Source organism: Aotus nancymaae, unplaced genomic scaffold (genome assembly GCF_030222135.1).
Source record: "Aotus nancymaae isolate 86718 unplaced genomic scaffold, 86718_ANA_hifiasm-v0.15.2.pri h1tg000031l, whole genome shotgun sequence".
Lineage (NCBI taxonomy): Eukaryota > Metazoa > Chordata > Mammalia > Primates > Aotidae > Aotus > Aotus nancymaae.
Window position 1 is genome coordinate 2,778,035 of NW_026988444.1, and position 27,411 is coordinate 2,805,445.

Consider the following 27,411-nt stretch of genomic DNA (forward strand, 5'->3'; position numbering starts at 1 on the left):
TGTGTGTTCAAACTTTTCCGCCCATCTCCAAATAAGGTCCAGACCCTACACTTGCTTGCTGTCTCTTTTAAGTCTCTTAGAATCTGTGAGAATTCTTTCCAGCTCTCTCTCTTTTTCTTTTGAAGCTTATGTGTAGAAGAAAGCTAGCTGTTTGCTTTTGTTGAATTTTTCACGGTCTGGAGTTAGCTGAGGATATCCCCGTGATGTCTGCACCAGAGTTCCTTTGTCCCTGTTTTCCTGCAAGCTGAGTTCCATAAAAGTGGCCCTCAGGGTGCTCTCGTCTCGAGTGTTTTAGATTCACTCATATCACTTGGTTATTAAGAAGGTTTTAAGTACAGAAAAGATCATCACATGTTATTTTTTAATGTTCTACAAATACGAAGTAGGGCCAAAGTAAAGCTTCTTGAAGGGAACACAGGTTAATAGTCACAGCTTTTTAACTCCCTCCGTCCCTGGAAGAGCCCAGAACTTCTCGGGCACGCGTTGCTGTCCTGGACCCAAGGAACCTGAGGCTGTGGACAGAAGGAGCAGCCTCCACCGGGGCACCCTGGAGCTTGCCCTGGTGATTATCCGTGTCTCGCTTTGTATCATGCTTGTGTCAGCTCCTTCCAGTAACTGCTTTCTGCGTTTGTTAGGATGCCCCTCAGCCGTGGCTAAGGTAGAAATTAGTGGATATTCCCCCAGTCCAGGAAGAACTATGAGACTGGGCATAGCCAGACTTGGGTGACTCATGCCCTGGGGGAAAGACTGAAGCCCAAACGGAACACCCTGTTTTGAAGGACACAGCCCACAAATCAAATATTAGGCCTGCCAGCCTGCCGTGGAAAGGCAAACAGGTGCTGGCGTGGATTTGTGGTCTCTGAAAACAGAGGAGGTTCCTGAGAGAATCTGCGAAGGGTCTCCGGTATGAGACACGGCCAAACGGTGCCTGGCTTTAACAACAAAATTTTTTTTGGCCGGGGTCAGTGACTCACACCTGTAACGCTAGCACTTTGGGAGGCCGAGGCAGGTAGATCACCTGAGGTCAGGAGTTCAAGACCAGCCTGGCTAGCATGGCAAAACCCCATCTCTATTAAAAATACAAAAATTAGCCAGGCATGGTGGCGGGCACTTGTCATCTAAGCTATTTGGAAGGCTGAGACAGGAGAGTCGCTTGAACCCGGGGGGCGAAGGCTGTACTCGGCCAACAGTGCTCCACTTCACTCCAGCCTGGACGACAGAGCAAAACGCCATCTCAAAAAAATAATAATAAAAAATAAGTTTTTTTATAATAAGGAATTTGAAATCACCCTTAGCTGGTCTCGTTGGTGTCACTGACACAGGCAACTCTAGAGATGAAAAAAAATAGGGGCTGAGACAGGAAGTCTAGGGAACGTTGGTCCCAGATCTTTGACGAGATTCTCTGAGGCTCGGTCTCTCAGTGCCTCCTCATCACACCCCCACTCGCTTCCTCTCTGTCGTTTTTATCGTCACCTTGGCCTTCTCCTTCAGAGGATCTCCAGCAACTTCAGTGAGTTTCCTGCTCCCTCGTGGTAATTCCTAACACATGTTCCCAGGTTCGGGAGCCTGGATCCCGACATGGGCTTTTGTTTGGTTGCTGCGCTTCAGTCATTTGGGCCCTCGATCCTGTGACTCACTGGGTCTTTCGTGCTCCAGCCCCCGACTCAGGGTCACCGTCAGGAGTTATTTTTCCATCACCTGCGGTCTGTCTTCAGGCTGTTTTCTCAGGAATGGCATGGAGTGTGGATTTGTCTTTGAGAATCTCTGTTCCACATGGCTGGGAATACAGTCTAAGCTCACACACTTTCCGCTCCAGGCTGTGGCGATGCTACTACTGATGGTAAGCAGAATAATGCCCCCCAAAGAAAAGATGTCCCCAATCCCCAGAACCTATGAAATCATGAGGCTATATGGCAAAGGGGATTATGCAATTTTGGCTGCTCACCAGCTGGCCTGGACCTGGGAGATGATCCTGGGTTCCCTGGGTGGGCCCATTACCATCACAGAGCCTTGGAAGCAGAAGGGATGGCTGCTTTTGAAGATGGAGAAAGGGGCCAGGAGCCCCGATGCCTGAAGCCCTCAAGAAGATGAACTGCCAGAGAGCAGATTCTCCCTTGAGGGCTCCAGGAGGGGCCACGGTCTTGCTGACACCTTGATGTTAGCTCAGTGAAACCGAGTCAAACTTCTGCCCTCCAGAGCTGGCAGGTAGTGCATTTGCATTGCTTTTTCATTGTATTTTGTTTTTGTTTTTTGAGATGCAGTTTCACTCTTGTTGCCCAGGCTGGAGTGCAATGATGAGATCTCAGCTCACTGCAACCTCCACCTCCTGGGTTCAAGTGATTCTCCTGCCTCAGCCTCCCGAGTAGCTGGGATTATAGGCGTGTGCCACCACACCTGGCTAATTTTTTTATTTTTAGTAGAGACAGGGTTTCATCATGTTGATCAGGCTGGTCTTGAACTCCTGATCTCAGGTGATCCACCTGCCTCAGCCTCCCAAATGCGCCTGGCCAGCATTTGCATTGTTTTAAGCCATGGAGTTGGTGGCTGTCTGCAATGGCAGCAGTAGGACGGGAGCCATTGCCCCACGGCCAGCCCTCAGCCTTACAGAAGGACCCCTGCACAGCCTCAGCCCCATTGGAGGCCGTCAGTTCAGTCTACCATGCTGGTAGGGGGTTTGCCCACCCTGTAACCAAGTGGTCTTGTCAGTCTACACAGGCATCTCCTACCATCCAGCGACCCTTCTAATCTGAGGACTCAGCTCTTTCTTTGTTTCTTCTTTGGTTGGGAGAGTTTTCCTGTGTTGTTAGGGTGACGTCTGCTTCTGTGGTGTGGTCAAAAACTCACTAACACCCAACCAAGCTGTGTGAAGAAAATGCAGGTCTTTTATTTCCCATCTGCTCCTGTTCATGAGGCCCCAGCCCTTGAGCAGCAAGAGAGTGCAGGCTTCAGCGCTCCAGATCTCCTGGACTCTGCTCACTTACCGGGTCTCTGTTCCTGGCTCAGCTTCTCTCCCAGAGCTCCCCGCTACCCCATCTCTGCTCCCCAACCCCTGCTTTTGGCCAGGCCAGCATCTGGGCCTTGCGGGAAGGTCTCATGGCCTTCCCAGTGGCCGGGTTGATGGGGTCTGTACTCCACACACTGTCCCCACCTCTGGATGCAGAGTGGAGGGCAGGTTGACTTGCAGGATAGGGACTGCTGGCTGGTACACGAAGGGTCCTGGCCGGGCACTGAGATGCAGGTGGCCCCCACCACTGAGACCCTGATCCCAGCCACGTGCTACGGCCTCTCCATCAACCCCAAGCCTCTGCCGTCCCCTGGATGCCCCACATCTCATGCCATCCTGCGGGAGCGTGGTCTGAGGACCGCAGGGATATGGATTCCCCAGCACCCAGTGCAAGGCCCTCATGGGGGCTCCCCCAGGCCTGTGTGCTGGACCTCGGGGAAGGCCACAGTAGGAGCGTCCCCCTGCTGTGCCCACAATGGTGGCCACCAGCCCCGCCAGCCCGGGCTCCCCCCAGTACTCCTGCATGTTGCCACACACCCCTGTCTGGATTCCACCCCAAGAGGGGCAGAGCAGGGCACAGGTCTGACCCCTTCACCCTGCGAGGCTCACCTCTCCTGCCCAGACCCCATCTTAGAAGCGGCCTTCCATTCCTCTTCCCATCCTGGAAGCCTTTCCTCCCTGGCTTCCCTTGAGGGCAGGAGTCTCCCCTCGGCTGTGTTCTGCCCCACCAGTCACAGCTCTCAGCTGGGTGGCCCAGGGCCACCCAGAGGTGGGAATGCAGAGGACAGGAGTGTGGGTCCCCAGCCCCCAGGACGAGGACAGAACCTCCCTTCCACTACATGCATCTCATCTCCAGGGCTCTGCGCCACCTGGGAACTCACCTTCTCTGCCTTTCCCATCACCTCCCCGCTCTCTCCGATCGCTTCCTCCCTTTTCTCCGCATTCTGGGGAGAGCAAACTTGACTTCGGAATCAGCGTTTCTCAAACCTCTGGGCCTCAGGACCCCTTTGCATTTCCTAAATTACTGAGAACCCCAAAGAGTTTTATTTATACGGGTCATATCTATTAATATTTACCATATCAGAAATTAAAACTGGGAGGTTAAAAATATTTATTTATTCACTCATTTATAAATAACAGTAAACCCTCTTCATGTTAACATAAATACAATTTTTATAAAAAGTAAGATTTTCCCAAAATAAGACCACGAGTAAGCCAGTGGCATTGTTCTATTTTTGCAAATCCCTTTAATGTCTGAAACAACAGAAGATGGCTGAGTTCTCCGCTTGCTCCTACATTCCGTGGGTTGTAACATGTCGTCTGGGCTGCAGTAGCTGGAGAAAATCTAGGCTCATACAGATACGTAATTGAACAAAGGAGTATTTGAATAGCCTTTGCAGATGATAAACATTATGTTTTGTAACAACATGAAAACCTGGCAGTAGGTCGTTTCTTTCTTTCTTTTTTAGACAAAGTCTCATTCTGTTGCCAGGCTGTAGTGCAGTGGCACAATCTTGGCTCACTGCAACCTCTGCCTCCCAGGTTCAAGCGATTCTCCTGCCTTGCCTCCTGAGTAGCTGTGACTACAGGCGTGCTCCACCATGCCTGGCTAATTTTTGTATTTTTAGTAGAGATGGTTTCACCATTTGGCCAGGCTGGTCTCAAACTCCTGACTTTAGATGATCTGCCTGCCTCGGCCTCCCAAGTGCTGGGATTACAGGCGTGAGCCACTGTGCCCAGCCAGCTGGCAGTTTCTTAAAGGTTAATTTCAATGTGGATCTGAATCCATATTAACAAACTTTTTCTTTTCTGTTTGTTAAAATCCATTGGTCTCTCTTGCACTTGAAATGCATTTTCTACCCCTGTATGATTTTTTGTAACACTGTGCATTAATCATTTGGAAAACACTGGCTCACTGAGTTACACAGACTTCTCAAATGTTGACACATTTCATATGCACACCAAAAGAGAATCACTTTTGTTGCTCTCACCAGCATCTCATCAAAAACCTCCCAGTGTTGGAAACTGTCAAGCTCACAGCAGGGAATATATGTTTTCCAAAATCCTACTTTGTGCTTGGAAACTTCCGTTTTATTACTGGCAATAAACACTGTCACTTCTTTTCCTTGAAGTGAGAGTCTCACTTTGTTCATTTTTGAGAAAATATCCACCAAATACCGAGTGGAAATGGTTCATCTCTCAGTGGTTCTCTCAAGCGGAAATGGCATTTCATGAGAACGGTTTCTAGCTCAGGTTGCAATCTGAACAATTGCCCAGTCCCTTTGATAGAAATGTCTGTCATTTTTCACTATGTGACAGAAGAGCTTTCTGTACTACTCCATGCTCATCACACGTGGACTGGGGCCGTGGTTCAGAAAGACATAACTTTTAGTGTTTCATCAAGGTGATTCTTAAATGAAACTGTTTTTTCTTCTCATTTCTTTTCTGTTTTTGTTTTTTTCGAGATGGAGTTTTGCTCTGTCACCCAGGCTGTAGTGCAGTGGCACAATCTTGGTTCACTGCAACCTCTGCCTCCCAGGTTCAAGCGACTCTCCTGTCTCAGCCTCCTGAGTAGCTGAGATTACAGGTATACACCACTATGCCAGGCTAATATTTGTATTTTTAGTAGAGACAGGGTTTCACCATTTGGTCAGGCTGGTCTTGAACTCCTGACCTCAGGTGATCTGCCTGCCTCAGCCTCCCAAAGTGCTGGGATGACAGAGTTGAGCCACCGCGCCCAGCCCCACCAGTGTTTCTACACCTTTGGTGCAGGCGTACAAGAGCAAAGAAAGGGCAAAGATGTCTCAGCATCATTATGAAAATAGCTTTGGCCTGTGACCTACCCCAAAAGGATCTTAGGAACCTCCAAAGGAGAGGTCCATGGACCACCTGGAAGATCACTATTCAAAATCACTGGGCCTATTAGTCCCCGGTAGAGATTGTGCCCATGTCCCCTCCGCTGTGGCTGTGACTCCTCTCCGTCTCTGTCTTCACCAGCTCTTCTCCACCCCCACCAGCAGAACCAGTGGGCCCCTCGTCTCAGCCTGGTTTCCTCCCATGTCTCCTCCAGCCCTCTCCTTGAGACAGTATATACTTTCTTATGCCCCATTCAGCACACCAAGCTGACTTGTTTCAAGTCTGTTTCTGATGATAAGTCACATTCAGGAGGGTCTCTTATTCGTGAAGCTAACTTTAACTTGGAGCCGGATGCCGGGCTTTTGCCTGTTGAGGAGTGACTTCCAGTCAACCCAATAAGCAGAGGGCGTGGATTCTCCGCCCCCACTCACCCTTCAGGATCTGAAGCTGCAGGTCTGGTTAATACGTCCTGGAGTGGCTGGCAGGCGTCATTTGTTCTCCCCAAATGGGGTATTTTCTGCCCTCCCTTCCTAGTCTCTGGCTATGAAGAAGGGAGCCTATGTTTTAAGGAATCTAAAGCAGAGTATTATTATCCTTTCCCCCAGTGTCAGCCCCTGAAGTATATCAAGCTCCAGCCGCTGCCCAGGACTCCTCCAGCCTGAGATGCAGGGCAATGCACACGTCCTTGCTTTCTTCCGGCTGTGCTGGGCCTCGGGGGTATTATTCTGCCTGTATACAGAAGAAGAGGTGCTCCCCTGGGATGGAGGCTGGACAAGCCCTGTCCGGCTAAAGGGCAGCCTCCAGGTTTTCTGGTTGGTGCAGAGCTGGCAAGGGCGAAAATGGAGGGAGTGGGGCCCTTCCCATCTGGCTCCAGGGCTCTTGTGCTCCTCTGTTTGGGGCAAAGGCTCTACCTTGTCAATGCAGCTTTGTCTAGACTGTATTCTGTGGATGGCAGTGTCCCCCTAGATTCCTACGACTGCTTGACCCTTTTTCTCTTGGTTTTTGAAGCTGTGACAAGAGCCTGATTTTGCCTCTATCTCAGTGAGTATTTTAGTGAATAGTTGAGAGAGGGAAATCAGTGAAGTTCAGCCTGTTCCACTTAAACCAGAGGTGGCCTCCCATCACCTCGTGGATTCCTCCACTCTCTTCACCTCTGTCACACGCTAGGTGTCCCCTTCAAAGTTGGTGCACTTCAGAGTTCTCACGAGACAATGGCACCTAGTGTCCTTCTTGTTTTTGTCACTAAGAATGGATTAATTTTATGTCATCTGAAACTGAAAATATTACATTTGGCAGACATTCTCTGAAATCTAGAACAAAAGAAATGTTTTCATTATCATCTAAGGGTACATTTTCCAATAAGTTCAACTTGGCAGGTTCATCAGGAAGCTGTGTGTTATTTAAACCCGGATGGTCTAGGAGAGCTGTGGTTTTACTGGGACTTCCGGGTGCTGGATGATTCCTGCTCTGGAAACTCGATGGGCCATTTCGTCTGCGCTCTAGGGGAGCAAACCTGGGAGTTAGCTCAATTCTTGCCCCGCTGCTGGAAGAGACCCAAAACTGCTTGATCGGGAACTGCCATCTGGCTTTGCCCTCAGGACTCTGTGACCGCCCTGGGGAGGGTGCAGTAACCTGTCAACCAAAATCGGTACAATTGTAAACAGCCATAGAAGTGCTTAAATGCAATGTCATTTCTATGAAATGAGTGTTTCCAATCCATTCCAACCTACCAAAATTGCCCGTTTGAGCTCAGCCCTCAACACAAAGGTGCCTGTGTACTTTTGTCCAACTTTGGGTCACTGTTTTCTGCATAGGAAACAGTTGCTGTCTGTGTGTGTGTGTGTGTGTGTGTGCGCGTGCATGTACACATTTAAAGCCTGTTGCAAAAACAAGATGTCTGATATATTTCTTGTTTCTGATATCTTTCCAAGGGGGTTGAAGGGCAAGATTAAGAAGGAAAGCTCCAAGAGGGAGCTGCTTTCCGACACGGCCCATCTGAACGAGACCCACTGTGCCCACTGCCTGCAGCCCTACCGGCTGCTCGTGAACAGCAAAAGGCAGTGCCTGGAATGCGGCCTCTTCACCTGCAAAGGCTGTGGCCGCATCCACCCGGAGGAGCAGGGCTGGCTCTGTGACCCCTGCCATCTGGCCAGGTAAGCCCAGGCCTTGAGGTCAAACGAGCTTGATAGTTTCTGGATCTGGCGTGTCCCTTCAGTGGGGCTAGCTGACGAAGGCTGGACGCACACGTGCGCACACTCGTGCGTGTGTGATTTTTGCCATGGGCCTGCGCTTGTCTCTGCAGAGTTGTGAAGATCGGCTCACTGGAGTGGTACTATGAACACGTGAAAGCCCGCTTCAAGAGGTTCGGAAGTGCCAAAGTGATCCGGTCCCTCCGCGGGCGGCTGCAGAGTGAAGGTGAGGAGTGGACAGTGGGAAGGGCTTTCTGTTCCCAGGCATTTTAGGAATACTAAAGCATGTTCCTTTGGAGTGTGCGTGTGTGTGTGTGCATGCGCGCGTGTGCATGTATGTGTGTGCATGCGCTTGTCTGTCAAGTCCTCCTTCTGGTATCTTACGTGAAGTTGGCTGCTTTTTTTTTAAATTTAATTTTTGTAGAGACAGGCATCTCAATCATGTCGCCCAGGCTGGCCTCGAACTCCTGGGCTCCAGCAATCTACCCACCTCGGCCTCCCCAAGTGCTGGGAATATAGGTGTGAGCCACTGTGCCCTGTGAAGCTGGTGTCTTTTTATGTGAGGTGCAAACCTCTGCATCCCACTGGACTTGTCAGGGCACCTCAGAAGTCCTGGGTGCTGTTGAAGTTGCCAATATTTGAAATTGTATTGTTTTCAAACCTTCAAAGTAAGTTGAAAACTCGAAGCCAAGTTTCTGAAAGCAGCTGCTGATTGAATCACTAGAGTGCTTGTTAATGCTGCGTGTTTTCCAAGCCTTTCTTCCCTGGGACATCTGGTTTGGGGCCGAGACTCTGTCTTTTCAACAAACATTTCACATGAATCTGGTGATTATCAAGATTTAGAGAAATCTGCTGTAATTCAATTGTTTTCGTCTTTTGAATCCAAGTATTTATCTCATGATGAATTTGCAATCCAGGCAGTAGGCGTAAACTAAACAATGTGTTTGCCTGTCATGTCCCCCTGTAAGGCATTTGAAAGAGATCTTCTCAGGGGGAGGGAGGGAGGATGCCTGAGAGTCTTCTGCGTTTGAGTTTGAAGGGAGCTAACTCAGCAGTGTTTTTGAGAAAGCTCATTGTCCCTGTTACCTGAGTCCCAGGCTTCTGCTACTAAGCCTAGACAAGCATTTGGGTGGGACATTCTCCACCAAGCTAGGTGTCTGGGGTCTCAGTATCCTGGAAGACTCCATCTGCAAGACCAAGGCAAGTTTCTCCAGGGCCAGAAGGCAACTGCCTGGCTCCAGCAGCTGGGCACATCCAGGGCAGAGGCTGTGCTTGTGGACTGGGGTATCCTCACCATGCCCCAGCCCAGGTGTCTCCCCCAGGCCTTCTTTCTGGAGAAACACCTTATTCATGCCTGTCCCTTAAAGCCAAGTTTGATTGGAGAAGCAGAAGTTGGCATAGACACCCTTTGGGCATTCAAACTCTCACTGGGCCAGCAGCAAGCATTTCACGGCATCTTAGCACAGCTTTTAATTTAGGACAGAGGCCACCGAGTGGCACCCCTGGAGCAGCACACCACACACCACGAGGTGGCTGCACGTCTTGGTTGGAGGGAGTGGGGGTGGGGGTGGGGACGAGTCTGATAAATCACCCAAACTGGGGCATTTTCAAGAGTAAAAGGAGGCTCCACTGACTACATGCTGCAACAACAGATGTGACTAGGAATGGCCGATGACATGGGGAGGGGCCATCACCCTGTTCTACACGGCGGTCATGAAGCCCAGCAGCAAATCCCACCTCCCCACATGCACATGGCCAGCCCGGGGCCCACTGAAGGGTCTTCCGGCAGCCGATGGAGCTTGGTCCAGCCTCCAGTCACCCCCACCAGGCTTAGGGACGGATGATGCGTAACAGCGGGAAAAGCCAAGCATCTGAGAATCTCAACCCCAGAGGCAGCTTTTAGGGACTGGGGTGGGCTCAGGAAGCTGTGTCATTTCGAACTATGCAGAGGGTTTCTGAAGCTCAGCCCAGAGCTGCTGGAGTTCACACAATCTGCCCCAACCTGCCAACTTCAAAATCATCACCACCAAGGGCCAGGAGGTGGCGCTGTGGGGCAACAGAAAACAGCTGTCCCTTGAACTTGGATTACCAGCAGCTCCCCCAAGTCCCACAGGGGCTGCGTTCCCCGATCCTGGGAACCTATAACTACAACATCAAAACGGCGCAAGCAAGGAACACAGAAACTGGGAAAGCTGGGCCTTTTTTAAAAAAAGTAGGGCATAAAAGGTTCAGGTTAAGGTTTGAAACCTGGTCCAGCCAGGGCCTAATGCAGACCTTGTCCAGCTGGTAGGTGGGCCGCTGGGGGTCTTCACTCAGTGAACCTTCAGAGTGCTGGGTGTTTCACCAAGGCCTTCCACAGGAGACCCGGCAGGCTCTGCAGGAAGCAGCTTCGATGGAAAGGAAGGAAAACTCTGGGCTGGTCACTGAGCACACAGCTCCCCCGACACCCGCGCCTTCCCTCCCCGTGCCTCTCCCTCGGAGGTAGCTTTGCCTGGCACGGCAGAGCTCACCTGACGTCAACACTAAGTTCTTTATGCTCATGTGGTTCTAGTTTTGTTTTCTCCTCCCCATCGAGAGTTGTCAGAAAATCTCTGTTCTGTGTCAGGAATGCGGAAATTGTTGTTTTTTTTTAAGTATGACTTGATTAGATAGATAGGATAGTGTTACCCAAACCCTTGGTTCAAGTGCAGAGTGTTGATAGGGGCCAACACTACAAGGATCCCTGAGCCCGGGATATTTCCTCTTCATGTTCATCGTGGAGGCCGGGACGTCACCCTGACAGCTGGGCCCCCAGGTCCCGGAAAGCCCATTTCCGCATCCCTGGGTGCAGGGGGAGGTCACGCCTCAGGGTCTCTGCCTGGTGGTTTGGGATGCGTCTCTTCACAGCACTCACTGTCCAGAGAGAACAGAACTAAAACCAGGTCTGCTCTCTGGCCCCATCACCTGGGCACATTCGGAGCCAAAAGCTTTGACCTTCTGAAAGTTTGCAGAAAAATCAATTCGTAAAAGGCAGATTCACTGGACAAAACACATAGAAATGTGTTCACTCTGTATACATGGGAGCCTTCAGAATGAAGCCCCACAGATGCAGGGAAACTGTCCACTCTTATGCTTAGGTTCAAGAAAGGACGGACAGCGTGTGAAAGAGGATGATACAGCAAGGCCGGGTCTGCCGCTGACAGGCTGAGGGGGGCCCAGGAAGGCCTGTCTGTCTAGACTCTTCCTCCAGGAGTGGAGCGGGACCCTCTCCATTCCTGGAAGAAGAAGACCAAAGTCAAACAAGGAAGGTCAGATAATTACTTTTTTCTTCTTCTTCTTTTTTTTAGATATGGGGGTCTCACTATGTTGCCCAGGCTGGTTTTGAACTCCTGGGCTCAAGCAGTCCTCCCACTTGAGCCTTCCAAAGTGCTGGAATTACAAGCATGAGCCACGCATGCCAAGCCAGATTTCCTTCTGGCTGGTTTTTACAAGAAAAGTAGAGAGAACATTAGAGTGATATTTGTGTGTTTAGTGGCTGGCTTTGGGAGAAAGGGATTCTGGTTTCTATATCCTGCCTTGGGGAGAGGGATTCTACTAGTTTCAGTGGCTGGCCTTGGGGGAGAATGGGCCTGGGAGACAAGATGGCAGAAGGTCACTTTGCTTCTGAGGCCGCTGCTGATGCCCTCATTTGGGAGCATTGTTTTCTGAGCCCCAACAGCACTGCCAGCCAGGCAGGCCTCCGCTGAGTGCGTAAAAATAGACCTGGCCGCGCTCAGACACGGGCACCTGCAGGCCCCTTTAAGACCCTTGACAGTTTTTATCTTTAAGAGAAAGATTTAAGTAAAGAATATACCAAGCTGCCTCCCCCATCTCTCCTTGCACTGGGGAAACTGAGGCCCACTGAGACCAGGCAGGCACCCATTCCCCTTGACTCACCCCAGCATCGTCCCAGACATTCCTAAGTGGCAGCAAAGTGGTGAATGGCCGAGGCAGCTTCAGGCAGGACAGGCAGTGACAGCGTGTGCTTGTCACCTGATCTCAGCTGCTTATTATAAAGTCCTTACAGATTTCCAGTTTTGCCAATTGGTTGACTCTTTCAATCTCTGTATTATGAATGGAAAACTGGACAATGAGACTTAATTTTCCAACCCATATAAAAGACCTCTGCTGGCTCAGGACAGAGCCTGAGAACACAGAGCTGCCCAGGCCCAGTCGATGGTAGAATCGTGAGCTGGTGTGGACAGCACGGAGGAGGGTGTGTGGCACTCAGGTGGGTGCAGGGAGGTATCCATCTCGCGGGAGGCTTTGGAAGATGTGTTGGTGATTGATTCAGCATCCACTGAACGCTTGCCAGGTGCCAGATCCTGGGCTGTCCTGAGGCCACCCCAGGCTGTGGAAGAGGCAGGCCCTGCTGTCCCCACTTGGGGACAGTCAGCACAGCCAGTCCAGCAAATATGGACACCTGCACCTCTGGGACTGAAACCCGCAAGGGAGAAGCTTCCTGCCAAGGGGCCCCAGCCCCGAGACATGAGGACAGGAGCTGTGGGGATCACCGGTGGGCCAGTCAGGGAAAAGTCTAAAATAGCAACCACACAGTCATTTCACATGAGGAACTGGTTCAAATGCTGTTAATGGAGAATGGGAAAAGGAGATTCCAGGTATCAGAGGTCGTAACTGCAGGAGTGCCTGCACCCCCACGGCCACCAGGACTGCGAGCAGAGGGCAGAGGCTGGGGTTAATAGAAACAGGGAGCTCCGAGGAGGCCACCCAGGGGTGGGACCCAGCCCTCCAAAGCAGGGATGCCGCTGGCTGGTGACCGTGTCTCAGGGGCCGTGATGAAGCTGGACCAGCTGTCAGGGTCAAGGGCTCCGGAATGGAAGCTCCAGAAAGGAACACATTCGTTCTTCTTTTTCCCACTCCCACTCGCTGGGGGCTGAGCCCTCAGGGAGCGGCAGGCCAGGCAGAGGTGTGGTGTGCAGGGCCAGCTCCTGCATCTTGGAGCAGAGAGAGAAAGTGGCTCTGAGGCCACCCCCGGCCCCGCACCCACAGTCCTGCAGCCCTTTGCAGCTGACAGTGCACGCTCCGATGCACCAATGCCTGCTTGTTCACACCTGTGATCCCAGAGGCACAGAGAGCCATGGGTAGGCCCCAGGGCAAGGGTATCCAGGGGCAGCAAGGCCTGGCTGGGCCCAGAGGATCTGAGCTCCACAGTGCCAGCTGTGCCCTCGGCAGCCCCTGGAATACAAAGGTGGACAGTCCACGGGGCCTCCCAGCGCTAAACCCTGGGGTCCCTTTACTGAATCACTTGCCACAGTCACAGCACAGGCCAGGTCAAGGTGAATGGAAGAACGGAGAAAAAGACTGTGAGCCGTGCTAGGGAGGCCAGGCCCAGGAGCTCAGTGTGAGGAAGGAGCGCTGTGGGGCAGAGAAAGGAGAGGGGGCGTGAGTGCTGAGCCTCACCTCCCTCCCTGCAGCGCTGAGGCCAGACCTGCTGACCAGCAAATGCTATGAGCCTGCAGGTACATGCGTTTGGGAGAACATGGCTTTGTTCCAGTTCTCCTTCACACTCCACAGCTCCAGGGTCTTCCCACTGCCCAGTAAGTACAGTCCTGCAGACATGGTCAGACCTGCTGGCAACAATGATTTGTAACGTTGGCAACTGATCGGTAACATTGATGTAGAGAGTACTGGGGTTTTAATGCTGTAATTCAGACCAGCTCTAAGTGATGGTTGGATAGGTCTGTGAAAGGCCAGCAGAGAGGCTTGTCTGGATGTTTCTCAGTGAGTGGGTGGATAATGGGAGAGGGAGAGGTGGATGGATGGATGGATGGATGGATGGATGGATGGATAGGTGGATGGATGGGCAGCTAAGGTGGTAGGTGAGTGGATGTATGGATGGGTGGGTGGGTAGATAGGTGAGTGGGTGGTGGGTGGATTGATAGATAGATAAGTGGATGGATGGATAGATGTCTGCTGAGTAGATGGATAGATGGCTGAGTGGATGGATGGATTGGTGGGTGGATGGGTGGGCAGCTGGGTGGATGGGTAGATGAATGAAAGAGAACGGGATGGGTGGTAGGTGGATGGATAGATGAATAGATGGATACGCAAGTGGAAGAACAGATGGGAAGGTGAATGAGTGGGTACACGGATAGATGGACCACTGATTGAGTGGATGGATGGATAAATGGATTGATGGGTGGGTGGGTTCATGGATGAAGGAGGGAGGGATGGATGGGTGGGTGAGTGGATGAGCCACTGGTTGATTGGGTAGATGGATGTATAGATGGATTGATAATGAGTGGATGGATGGAGGGATGGATGGATGGATGGATGGATGTAGGGACAGATGGATGAATACATGGGTGGATGGGCCACTGATTGAGTGCATGGATGAATGAATAGATGGGTGGAAGATAGGTAAGCGGGTGGGTGAGTGGATGGATGGATGGATGCCTGCATGCATACATGCATGGATGAATGGGCTGCCTATTGAGTAGGTGGGTGAGTGGATAAATGGGTGGGCGGGTACGTGAATAGATGGATAGATGGATAGATGGATGGACAGATGGATGGATGGATTGGCAGATGGGTGGATAGGTGAGTGAATGGATGAAGGAGGGAAGGAGGGAGGGGTTGGTAGGGAGATGGATAGATTAGAGGATGGGTGTGTGTATGGACTGACGAATGGCTTGCTTCTAGACTGGCTGTCCTTGGGTGGAGTCATGCAGGTATCTATTGCAGCTGGGCCTGAGCCAATCTCTGAAGAGAGAAGTGGAGACAGTGAGCAGACGGATGAGGATGGAGAACAGGACTCAGAGGCCCAGGTCCAGCCCTTTGGCAGCAAAGTAGGTCATCTCCAGTCACCCCCTCCTCAGCCACCTCGATTCCTCCCCACAGCTGGAACCTCAGGTTCTGATTTCCTGAAGACCTCAATGCTCTCTCCACAACTCCACTAGCTCCTACTGTGTGAGCATCAAGAATCTGCTGCCCTTTCCCAGGCCTCAGTAATCTCTGAGATCATTGGGCACCAAGCAGGAGCAGTGCTTCCACCATCAGAAGCCTCAAAAGCCATCTGTGGATGGGCACAGCCTGCTGAGTGTGGAAAGAGTCCAGGGGAACATAGGTACAGTGAGTGCAGGGGCTGCTGTAGGGCAGGCAGGGGTCCTGGACTGAGAGCAGCCGCCTTTGCAGCTTTCAGGAAAGTGGACCCTCAGACTCTCCTCTGAGATGTTTTCTCCTTCTGGGTTTTTTTTTTTTTTGGCCAACTATGAGCCTTGTGTTTGTTCCTGTGTTCACATATTATCTAACTTATGGGAGAGAAAAGATGTAACCCCTGGGTTTTGGGGTGGGATACAGAAAGAGGCAGCAGTTGGAGGAAGGGGCTGGGTGGGTGGGCAGGGGTTCAGACTTAGACGCTAGGAGAGAGACAGGCCAGTGAGATTCAACATGAACCAGGTCTTCACAGTTGCTGTGAGGGGAACATCATCCTCTTCCGCTTGAGAACATTTGATTCATGCTATGTATGAAGTTCCCAGAATGCTCTCCAGTGCCTGGAATATTCCTTACATGATAGATCAGTTTAAAGGATCAAAATAATTATAATGAGGGAGGGGTTTAGAACTAAATGCAGGCTCTTGCATCTAAAGAATGAGGAACTCTCAGGAGTTTGCCCACCTCTGCCCCACTTAGCCATCGCACCCCCCTTACCCAAAGCCCCAGGGGTCCTCCCCTCTCCCGGCCCTGGAACAGCCTACTTGCCCCCAAGGTGGGGCCCCTGGGCAGGGGCAGGGGTTCAGCTCAGTGTTCCTTCCACTCAGCCAAGGTTCTGGAGATGCAGATCCTGTGTCCTGGGGGGAACGGGCACCATGAGCACCAACCAGCTCCCTCTCCGGGCTCAGGTTTGTTCCTAGTGGAGGAGGTGAATGTGCCGGAAGAGGAGCCTGCCTCACCACTCTGGAGGCTGAGTGCAGGGTTGGGGAGGTGCAGGGAGCTTGGTCCCCTCCCTCAAGCTAGCCCTGACTTGAGTCTTGCCCTGTCTTGTGCGTGCTAAGAAAAAGCGCCTCCTCTCCATCCATGACTTCGACTTCGAGGGAGACTCAGATGACTCCAGTCAGCCTCAAGGTCACTCCCTGCACCTGCCCTCAGGCCCTGCGACCATGGACAGCCTGCAGGTCAGTGGGTCCTCGTGTCTTTCCCCTTCCCCTCCCAGGAACCTGGGCGGCAGGTGCTCAGGCGTTGAGTGAGAAACAGCACTCTGGAAGCAGTGTCTGATGGCCGCACAGTCCCACCTGGCTCCCGAGGCATGACAGGAAGGAGGACAGTTGTGGGGAAATAGGACCCAGAGACCTCACACTCCCCCAGGATAAGCGTGTCTGGAGATACTGAGCAGGCAGCTTGGAGAAGCAAGGGCCAATGCAGGGCCCTGAGGCTGGGCGGATGAGCTGGGGGACCAAGGAATGGGATCGGTGCTTGGCACAGAAATTAGGCAGAACCCTCAAGACTCAGGAGGGCAGGACAGAGAACGGCATCTGAGGTAGGGTCAGACAGGGTCTGCCGTTGTCCCAGCATCTCGACTTGGGAGGGGAACATACATTTTATTGCCCAAACTAGGACCGTCCTATGATACGGGCTACTGTTAATAATCACACCTGGACACAGGGCAATGGCAGGGGCCATCCAGGTGGACGTGACATGTGGCTGCCTTACTCATTAGCTGTATGGCCTTTGTCCCAGGAACCTCTTCAAGGTGCTGATTAGTGACAGTTGCTGGTTGATGATTATTTGTTAGTATGTTGCGATTGAAATTACTTGGGATAATAGATTAGATAATTAGGAGTAGTATTAGAAGGGATGGGATATAAAAAGAGAGAAAGTAGGCCAGGCACGATGGCGCACGCCTATAATCCCAGCACTTTGGGAGCCCAAGGTGGGCAGATCAGAAGGTCAGGAGATGGAGACCATCCTGGCTAACATTGTGAAACCCCGTCTCTACTAAAAATACAAAAATTAGCTGGGTGTGGTGGCAGGGGCCTACAGTCTCAGCTGCTCAGGAAGCTGAGGCAGGAGAATCGCTTGAACCTGGGAGGCAGAGGTTGCAGTGAGCCAAGATTGCACCACTGTACTCCAGCCTGGCAACAGAGCAAGACTCTGTCGAGAGAGAGAGAGAGAGAGAGAGAGAGAGAGAGAGAGAGAAAGTAGAATTTAATTAGGCCTGTCTGAGTAGATGCAGTAATGGGTAATGGAAGCTGAAATTTGGGTTTGTGTAATGGCCTTTGGTATAGACTTCTCTAACCAAATTAGACCTAGCAGAAGTAAAGCCAGGTTCTGGCTTGTGAATAGGCTTGAGTTGGGGGTTGTACAGTGAACTGTGGCTGAATAAAATCCTAGGGTGTTAGAGAAGTTGAATGCCTGGAACGGGTATTTTAGTTTAAGGTTATTAGTTGTGAGATTAAGCTCCAATGCTAGCTCCAATGTGGGCTTCAGGTGGAGCGGGCTGGCTGCTTGGGAGGATGAAGCAGGATGCTGTTGGTGATGAGGGATCTGGCGAAGATGCTGCCGACTGTTAGCCGCTTAATGAGTTAATTAGGAAGGGGTATTTTCGTTAATAGTAACCAGAGTCATGAAGCAAGCTTGTCCTATTAGAGCAAAGAAAATAATACAGGTACCGTAGACAGCTGTAAGGAGGTGGCAGTAAGAGTAGCAGTTGGGGGATGATGTGTTTGCAGTTTCTGTGATGAGGTCTTTAGAGTAAAAGCCTGTGAGGAAAGGCACCCCCATAAGTGCAGGGCTGGCAACATTGAGGGAGGAGGACATGAGGGGCAAAGTCTTGAACAGTCCTCCTATTTTTAGGATGTCTGTTCATCATTGAGGTTATGGATGATGGACCCTGAATATATAAATAATATAGCTTTGAAAACCCGTGGGTTCAGATGCGAAGGAATGCGAGGTGTGGCTGATTAATGCCACCTGTGACTATTATAAGGCCCAGCTGGTTTGATACCATTTTGTGTTAGAGCACGGATTGCTGTAAATAAGATGATAATAGCCCCCAGACATAGTGTAAAAGTTTGGATTGATGGGTTGTTTTCCATTAAAGCGTGGAAGTGGATGAGCAGGAAAGCTCTTGCTCCAGCTATAGTGCTGGAGTGGAGCAGGGCTGAGACTCGGGTTGGGCCTTCCATGGCGATGGAGGTCAAGGGTGAAGGCCGAACTGAACTGACTTTCCTGCTGCTGCTAAGAGAAAGCTAATTAATGGAAGTGAGTTGCGGATAGCGTCTGGAATAAATGTTTGTTGACATTTTCATGTGTTGGAGAACAGGAGGAAGCTAAGATAAAGCCAGCAGCGCCGATGCGGATGTACAGAATGACTTGGAGGGTGGCGGTTTTAGCATCTGCTCACCCGCACCGTCGGCCAGTTAGTAAGAAGACATGATTCTTACACCTTCTCATCTGATAAAGAGCTGAAAGAAGTTGTTGGCGGTAATCAGAATTAATATTGTGATGAGGAAAACAAGTATTTGAAAAAGTGATTAATGTTAGAGTCTGAGTTTATGTATCATATGGAGAATTCTACAGTAGATCAGGTAACGAATAGTGCTTCTGGGATAGACGTTGTGGAGAAGTGCCTAGTTTGAAGCTTGGTGAGAGTTTGAGATTCTGGACCGTCATTCAATGCCAGTTGGAGATAACGACTTCCTGGTCTGTGTCTATGAACATCGTTGTGGGGACGAAACTAATGATGAAGGCACATGCCATCGATGTTTTTATATAATTTGCATATGAACCTCTTTTGCAGGGGTTGGCTAAGGTAACAGCAATCGGTAAGATGAAGGGGATTAGGGCCGTTATAGCAGGGGAAGAATACTTTCATTTGTTACTTTTATTTAGAGTTACACCAGTGTTTTTGGTTCCTGAGACCAACGCATGACTCTAACCCTTTGAAAGTTGAGAAGGCCACGTCGTTAGGCGTGGGGGCGTGAGTCTGCAGCTCTTGCACACTTTCTCGGTGGGTAAGACGTGCAGGCATCTACTGTTATATCCACAATCTAATGTTTTGATTAAACTGTAGCTACAGCGCGCAAGCCCCATAATAATTTTAGGGTTTAAGGATAACAGGAAGAGAGGCGCAGAATGTATCAGTATTCACGTATTTTCTCATGTAAAGGAAGGTTTAATACTGTTAATGTCATATGTAAGTGTCCCTCATTGTGCCATGATACGCATATTTAGGGAGTAGATGGCTGGCATTAGTAGACTAAGTCCTAAAAGCATAATGGTGATATTAGATCAGGAGAATGAGCCACAGTCACAAAGTGTTCTCCTACTAGATGAACGGTGCACGTAAGGCAAGGTTAGTGAGATTTCTTAGAAGTCATCAAGAGCAGTGTTTGAAGGCCTCGGGTAGTAATATGGTTCAGCTATGGACTCACTCATCGTTTGAATTTGCTAGGCAGAATAGCAAAGATGAAGTGAGTCCGTGAGCCATACTCATTAATTTTCAGTGCTGATCATCATAGGTGCTGTCCGTGGAAGGCATGGGACTCGCAGGCAGGCAGTAAAGGTAACTATGGGCACTGAGCCAGGCCGAGGCCCAAGGCCGGCTTCAGAGTGAGCTCCTGAACTCCACTCCCGGCATCCCCTGGGCTCAGGCAGTGCTGAGCCAGAGCTGGGGTGGGGCTGGGTCCACCCAGGCTGGTCTGAAAACCCTTCCAGGAGGAAGGGGAAGCAGGGTGGATCCTGGAAGCCAGCAGCCAAGTGGTCTCCGGGCCACAGGTCCTGCTCTAACTGGAGGCTGGCCTAAGTGTGCGTTTCCTGTGGCCTCCACTCCCACTCACAGTCACACTGGAGGGGCGCTGTGCCATATTGCTTCTTGAAGCCCTCAGGACCTCATTTCCCTGGAGACAGTGACATAACACAGAGACCCCTCTGCTGGAGGGTTGTCCGGATTACAGCCAAGGAGCTGCCAGGAAGCCCCCACGTGCCCTTCTGATCCTCAAAGATTAAGGTGTACCTAGTTAGCAGCCATGTAACCTTCTCCCAAAAATATTAACTTCCCTGCCCATGTCCTCAGGCTTTGGTCTGTGGGTGAGTCTGAGCCCCCTGGGGCTGTGTCAGAAGAGTTTTGGTCCCCTTGTGTCATGCCTGGTCCAGGGTGTCGTTGGGAGCCCCAACACTGCATGGACGCATGCAATAGGCAGTCAGTAGGCAACAAATAGGCAGTGCAGGCTTTAGGCACAGCCTTTGAAATCTAAGAGAACTGCGTAGCGGGGACCAGGGTGGATGGGGGTCTAGTGCTAGGTCAGTCTAGTGACTGGAAAGCCTCAGGGCTTGGATTGAAAGACCCACATTCCAGGCAGCGGCCCCTCCTAGTAAATCCCACAGAGGAGGCTGACGGCCCGTGTGCTTAGTCCCTCACAGATGAGTCCTGCTCTGAGAAGGCAGTCCCCCAGAAGGCTGAGGGCCTGGAGGAGGCTGACGCTGGGGCCTCTGGGTGCCATCCCCATCCAGAAGAGCAGCCGACACGCATCTCGCCTTCCGGACACGGTGCCCTTGCTGAGCTCTCCCTGCCTGGAGGCTCCCACGGGCTGGCCCTGGGGACTGCTGCTGCACTAGGTAGGTGCCCTTGGCCAGGGTCTTCCTGATGGGTTCGGCATGCAGGAGGGGGTCACTGAGAAACAACCCCACCACCCTGACCTATGCCAACGCATAGGCTGATGTGAAAGACCCCTTCCTTTGGCATGATTGTGCGGGACGTGCAGTCCCAACAAACGCTGTGGACCCCTGCCCTCCCTGGGATGTGTGCTTCTCTGTAACTCTCAGAACTTCCAGCACAGGAGATGGCCAGCTCACAGCTCCCTACTGCTGGCCTGGGGTGGGGACGTGCAGGCCTCCCTGAAATGACTAGAACCACCGCTCAACCGACCGACCATCCTGGTCTGGGCAAGATGGGCATCTGGGCACCGCCACCCCGGCCCAGAGTCGGCTCAAGGCTGTTGATCAGGAGATCTTTAAGCACTCAGAGCCTAAATCCGCTTAGCTTAACTGTTGTCAGTTTCGCTTTGAAATGAGATCCCCAAATCTCTCTTTTCCGGTACCCGAGGGTGTGTATACCGTGGGTCTAGGAGTTCACACGCCCCATCAGAGCAGGAGCAAGTAGGATCACAGCAGCAGCTGGCTTCCCCCAGCCACAGCGAGTGGCTGCGTGTGGGAATGCTATCTACTCTCCAGCTTCCCCCTTCATTGTATTGAAGGGACCATGATCTTACGGCCCTCGTGCTGACAGGGATCTTGGAGGTTTTGGGAGGAAGGCAGGGCTCTACTTTCCCCAAAAACAATGAATGATTTGGCCAGACCATAGGATCCAGACCTGGACAGCAGTTTTATTTCCTCTGTGATCTCACGTCCCCGAGCACGTGGACAGGAGGCAGTCTGGAGAGAGGCCATGAGAGCCTGCATCGTGCTGGGAGAGGTGCCTTGGAGGCAGGCAGTTCTGAGTTTGGAGCCTGGCCCTGCCAGTTTGCTTCACTGGTTCTCACATACATTCTTTTTACATATCAGCCTCTCAAATGCCGAGTATCTCACAGCGAACGTGGGTAAGAAAATCTTCGTGAATGTGGTAAGAAAGGGGTGTGCTTGAGTCTCATTGGCAGCACTGTCTTTTTTTTTTTTTTTTTTAGACAGAGTCTTGCTCTGTTGCCAGGCTAGAGTAGTGCAGTAGCATAATCTCAGCTCACTGCAACCTCTGCCTCCCAGGTTCAAGTAATTCTCCTGCCTCAGCCTCCTGAGTAGCTAGGACTACAGGCGCATGCCACCATGCCCAGCTAATTTTTGTATTTTTAGTAGAGACAGGGTTTCACCATGTTGGCCAGGATGGTCTCAACCTCTTGACCTCGTGATCCACCTGCCTTGGCCTCCCAAAGTGCTGGGATTACAGGCATGAGCCACCACACCCGGCCACTGTGGTCAATAGTGCAACATCCAATCTGCAAAGTCTGAGATTCAATGAGATATGCTACGCTGACAGAACAAATTGCTTAACCTCTGGGAACCTCCATCTCCTCATTGTGCAAAAGGGGTTAATAATACCTAACTCACCCCATTGTCATAGGGATTAAATGAGATGGCTGAATCTGTTGACTACATAGCAAATTATCACAAATGTAAAATGTGGCCTAAAACAATACATTTATGATCTCATCCTCATGGAATCAGGCGTTACTTGCAATTTGAAATTGGGAATCATGTTACTTTGCTTTGCAAGCATGCAAAATATGTCCAGTCTTAACTCCCGCCCACAGTGTCAGGCGAAGGCCTCTTTTTTCCTGAAGATCGTTGTGTGTGGTCGTGGAATCTGCTCCATTCTCACTGTGACTTCGGAACCGCAGCCCTGTGATATCCGAGGGACATCACTATGTCTTTATTTTCTTTGAGCTCTCACTTATCTTCACTGGACTAAACACATCCATCGGCTTTCAGCTTTTCACTCCAAGTAATTCAAACCCACTCTTGCTCCAAAGGGCCAAATGTCATCAGGAAGGAGCAGCTGCCCCCGCAGTACTTGGCCGACGTGGATACCTCCGACGAGGAAAGCATCTGGGCTCACATGGCGGCCTCCCATCATTCCAAGCGGAGAGGCCGGGCGTCCTCTGAGAGTCAGGTAATGGTGGCTGGAAAGGCTTCATCTTGTCGTTTCTTTGGGTGGAGTCTTTTCACCTCCACGCCAAGTCACTTTAGAGAAATCAAAGCTTTCAATACTTTTAGAGTATGGAATTCCACAAGCCTACTTAATGGAGATAGGTCATCACAATATTTTTTATGGAAGTGAATTCACATAACAGAAAATTAACCATCTCGGTATGGTTAATAATAATTAACCATATAATTTAAAACAGAGTTTCCATGTGATCCAGCAATTCCACTTCTTGGTATACACCCCCAAAACTGGAAAACAGGGACTGAAAAAGACATTTGTGTCCCCGTGTTCATGGCAGCATTTTTTGTAATAACCAAAAGATGTAAGCAACCCAAGCATCCATCAACAGATGAACAGGTAAGCAAAACACGGCACATACACAACGTGGAATATTATTCACCCCTGAAAAGGAAGGAGATGCTGACACTTGCTACACCGTGGGTGAAGCTTGAGAACATTATGCTAAGTGAAATAAACCGGTCACTCTGGACAGAGACTGTATGGTTCCACTTATCTGAGGTTCTTAGTCAAATTCATAGAGACAGAAACTATAATAGCGGTCACCAGGGGCTGGGTCAGGGGGGTGGGGATTGGTGCTGAATGGGCATAGAGTGTTTTGCAGGATGAAGGAGTTCTGGAGATGGATGGTGGTGACAGTTATACAACACTGTGAATATACTTAATACCTTGAAAATGATTAAAAGGATACATTTTTAATATGGTATTTTATAATTTAAAAATTTGAAAGAAGTAACACATATTTTATGGAATTTAGGAGAAAATAAATAATCTTTATTCTTCAAAATTATTTTTTAGTTTTGTTTTTTGATTTTTGTTTTTTTGAGACAAAGTCTTACTCTGTGGCCCAGGCTGGAATGCAATGGCGACATCTCAGCTAACTGCAAACTCTGCCTCCCAGGTTCTAGCAATTCTCCCTCCTCAGCCTCCCAAGTAGCTAGGAATACAGGCGCACACCACCGCACCTAGCTAATTTTTGTATTTTTGGTAGAGACAGAGTTTTACCATATTGGCCAGGCTGGCCTCAAACTCCTAACCTCAGGTGATTCACCCATCTTGGCCTCCCTAAGTGCTGAGATTACAGGTGTGAGCCACCACGCCCAGCCACAAAATTAACTTTTAAGGTATACAATTCAGTGACAGTACATTTATAGTGCTGTGTAACCACCACCTCTAATTCACCCCCCAAAGAATCCCACACCCACTAACCAATGACTCCCCAGTCTCCCTTGCCCCAGCCTCTGACAACCAGCAGTGTTCCTTCTGTCTCCATGGATTTGTCTATTCTGGACATTTCATGTAAATGGACTCAGAGGACGTCTGGCCTGTTGTGACTGGCTCCTTTCACCGAGCAGAGTGCTCTCCAGGTCCACCCGTGCTCTACCGTGTATGAATGCTTCATTCCTTTGCATGAAAATACATATTTTATACTCAATCAAGTATTATATATTTTACAAGAGGAGGAAATAATCTGTCAGGTATGTGAAACCCTTGGGTTTTACTTTTAAAAATAAAAGGGCAAGAATTAGCTCACTTTTAGACTTAGCAGCCTTGCTCTGTTACCCAGGCTGGAGTGCAGTGGTGCCATCTCAGCTCACTGCAACCTCTACCTCCTGGGTTCAAGCCAGTCTCCTGCCTCAGCCTCCTGATTAGCTGGCATTACAGGCACCTGCCACACGCCCTGCTAACTTTTGTATTTTTAGTAGAAATGGGGTTTTACCATGTTGGCCAGGCTGGTCTTGAACTCTTGACCTCAAGTGATCTACCCACTTCAACCTCCCAAAGTGTTGGGATTGCAGGCATGAGCCGCTGCACCCAGCCCTTTAGCAGGCTTTATATAGGCATTAAGAAACTCTGCTCATAATACTTAACACCTGTTAAATTAGTAGAATCACTCACACTGTAAACATTGACTTATGAAATAATTCATCACAAGATTTAAGTACCCTGAGTTCCCCTCACTGCATTTAAATGATTCTGTTGAGTCAGCTGATTTCTATTTGAGCAAGTTCATGTTACTGGGAGAAAGGCAATATTGTTTCATCTGAGAACATCATGACCACTAGATTGTTTAAGGCAAAGAAAGACACAGGCTATTCATGTCTCTGATAGAGCCTTGACTCCGGCATTGTGATCATGGGATGGGGAGCTGTTCTGTAACTAATGACCCTAGCGGCATGAAACCCAGAGAAGGGGGAGTGGCGCCGCTCTGAATGGAGACAGGAACCGCAGCATCACCAAGGCTGGTCTCAGGCACATCTTCTGGATCCTGGATGAGTGTAGGTCTAGCTCCGTGGGCACGGTGGTGCCTGGCACAGAGCCCCTCCTCCCTCCTCCTGGGAGATCTGGGAAAGGGAATGCTTCTGTGGAGCTTCCCTTCAGGGCCCATGGGCTCTGGGCTCTCAGGAGGGAGGCTAAGTGAATGCTGAGCCTTGTCAGGAAAGGCCTGGAAGCGGCAAGGAGGCAGAGGGTGCACGGCTGGGGTTCTCAAGGGGCAGGCGACCTGGGCGGGGCACGAGGAGGCTGTTGTGCAGGGTCTAGGGTTTCTCCAGCGCCCTGGCCCTTCGGTGCACAGGACTACCCGAGATGAAGCATCGGCCAGCTCTACAGCCACAGGGCTGCAGACCCCCGTCCCAAGGCAGTCACTAGGCCAGCACTGGCTCAGGAGTGGGCAATGGGGAGAAGGAGCCAGTGGCCCCAGGCTTTTCTGAGCCCCCATCCAGAAGGAAATCTGTCCTGTGGCTGTTCTCACAGGGCCAGACCTTCACACACATGGTAGGTGAGGGGCTCTTCCAACCTCCTGTCACTTCGCTTCTGCACCCAGAGAAATGATCTGCCGAAAATGAGCGCCAGAATTTCACAAAGAGCCTTTCTAGCATGGCCCTATGGGAAATCACAGGGATTTGGGTTCTAGAATCGGGCTAGTGTCCACAGGACAGAAGCGTGCAGTTTCTGAACTCAGCATCTTTCTGGAGTCAGTGCCCTCAGCTGGCTTTTTACCGTACTGTCATTTAGACGCTTCCTCAGCCCTGGTCTGAAAGTTTCTCCTGCACCAACTTCCTTGAGGGCCCACTTAGTCTCTGAAAGAAGCACCCTTGCCCCATCAGTGCCAGGCATGAAGGCCCTGAGAAGGCCTGCGTGAAGACCTTGGTCGCTTCACCTCCTGAGGCCCACAGTTCCTGAGGCATACGACTCCTTTTATGTAACAGCAAGCAAGGCCCTGATGCAAGGAAGTGTCCTTTGATTCAAGTCAGGGAGTGGCTGGCTTGGCCCCTGCCGTGTCTGTGTCCTGAGAGGACTTGGAAACTGCAGGTGTGCTGAGCTCCGGCGGGACTCAGGGCAGCCCCAGTGCCACAGCGGTCACGCCTCCACACTTGCATTCGCAGGTCTAGTTCTGTGAAACGGAACACGCGCATGTCGGGCAGAGCAACTTCATGACTCACAGACAGGCAGCAGGGCCCCCAGGCTCAGGGAAGCTGCAGGAAGGGTGGAGTCTCAGAGGCAAGTGCCCCACGTCATGCGGCAGCTGGGGGATCCCAGAAAGCCGACTCAGCCAAGTCCATCCAGGGACCTGTGGCTGCAGGGGACGGTGGAGGACCAGGGTGGCCAGGATAGAGACCTCTCTGGTGAGGACAGGATGGCGACCTCCCCAGTATGCCCAGGATAGAGACTCTCCGGTGTGCCCAGGATAAAGACCTCCCCAGTGTGGCCAGAGTAGAGACTGCCTCCATGTGGCCAGGTAGAGACCTGTGGCAGATCTATGGCTGGCTGAGCATCTTCCAGCTTCCTAGTCTGAAGACAGTGGGATGAAGATGAGAATCAAGTTGTCTATTTTCAGTAAACCTTTAATTTAGCAACTTATTAGCCTTTAGTAAAATACGTATCGTGGTATCCAACCCTGCTGAAACCAATTATCCTTCATACCTACTTGGAACGATTCTCAAGTTCATGTTTGTATATCCTGCCTCTGGAATTGTTTCTCTTTATGTGTTTCTATTAACTTGTATTACTTTGTCGACCCTAAATAATGAGATTCAGAAAATATGAGTAAGTATTAATATGTCAAGTTTATCAGTGACCACCCGGAAAGACGAACTCCAAGCAAATGAGGTCCAAAGTGGACTAGTGAAGGTCTCACCTACGTAGAAATTTTAGCAGGATCACAGCCTTGCGGAGGAACAGAGACCTGGGGGGCCCTTATCTCTGATGCTGTTTGCTCTTAATTATTTAAAGGAGGAAACAAAGGTAGAAGCTAGCCCCTTAACCCCCTCTTGGGATCTGGGAGCTAGGGTTATCTCCAGGGATGTTTCCGTTTCAAAAACATAGTTCCCAGGTGGAGTTTTGAGACTGGAGAGAGGCTTTTTCGCCATTATAAAGATTTACTGTATTTGGAAAAAGCAGAGAAAGGAGCTCTGAAAGAAAGGGGGCAGTGGGGAGAAGTCGCTTCTCTATTTTCAGCAGGTGGAATGAGCGCCTGACTTTGCCAGCCTGTTTGCATTTGCCCCCACACCACTTGGGCACTCAGGAGTAGCGGAGGAGCCGCTGCCTCTGCACTGTGGGCTTGTCTGAAAGGAGCCCAGCGCTCCTGGAGCCAGGGTGGCATCATACTCATTGTGTCTGTGCTGTCACCTCCTTGGCGAAGGAGCCTGGACGCTGCCGGGGCCTTGTCA

The 27,411-nt window shown here is 50.7% G+C and overlaps 1 protein-coding gene across 1 annotated transcript in view; it reads left to right on the top strand.

Moving 5' to 3' along the window:
- The window catches only part of MLPH (melanophilin), a 66,717-nt gene that overhangs the window by 14,373 nt on the left and 24,933 nt on the right, over nucleotides 1–27,411 (top strand). Inside the window, exons 3-8 of the mRNA XM_064383389.1 lie at nucleotides 7,792–8,013; nucleotides 8,163–8,275; nucleotides 14,773–14,876; nucleotides 16,083–16,202; nucleotides 20,439–20,643; nucleotides 22,548–22,687. Of these exons, the coding sequence (XP_064239459.1) occupies nucleotides 7,792–8,013; nucleotides 8,163–8,275; nucleotides 14,773–14,876; nucleotides 16,083–16,202; nucleotides 20,439–20,643; nucleotides 22,548–22,687 (904 nt within the window). The remainder of the gene's footprint in view (nucleotides 1–7,791; nucleotides 8,014–8,162; nucleotides 8,276–14,772; nucleotides 14,877–16,082; nucleotides 16,203–20,438; nucleotides 20,644–22,547; nucleotides 22,688–27,411) is intronic.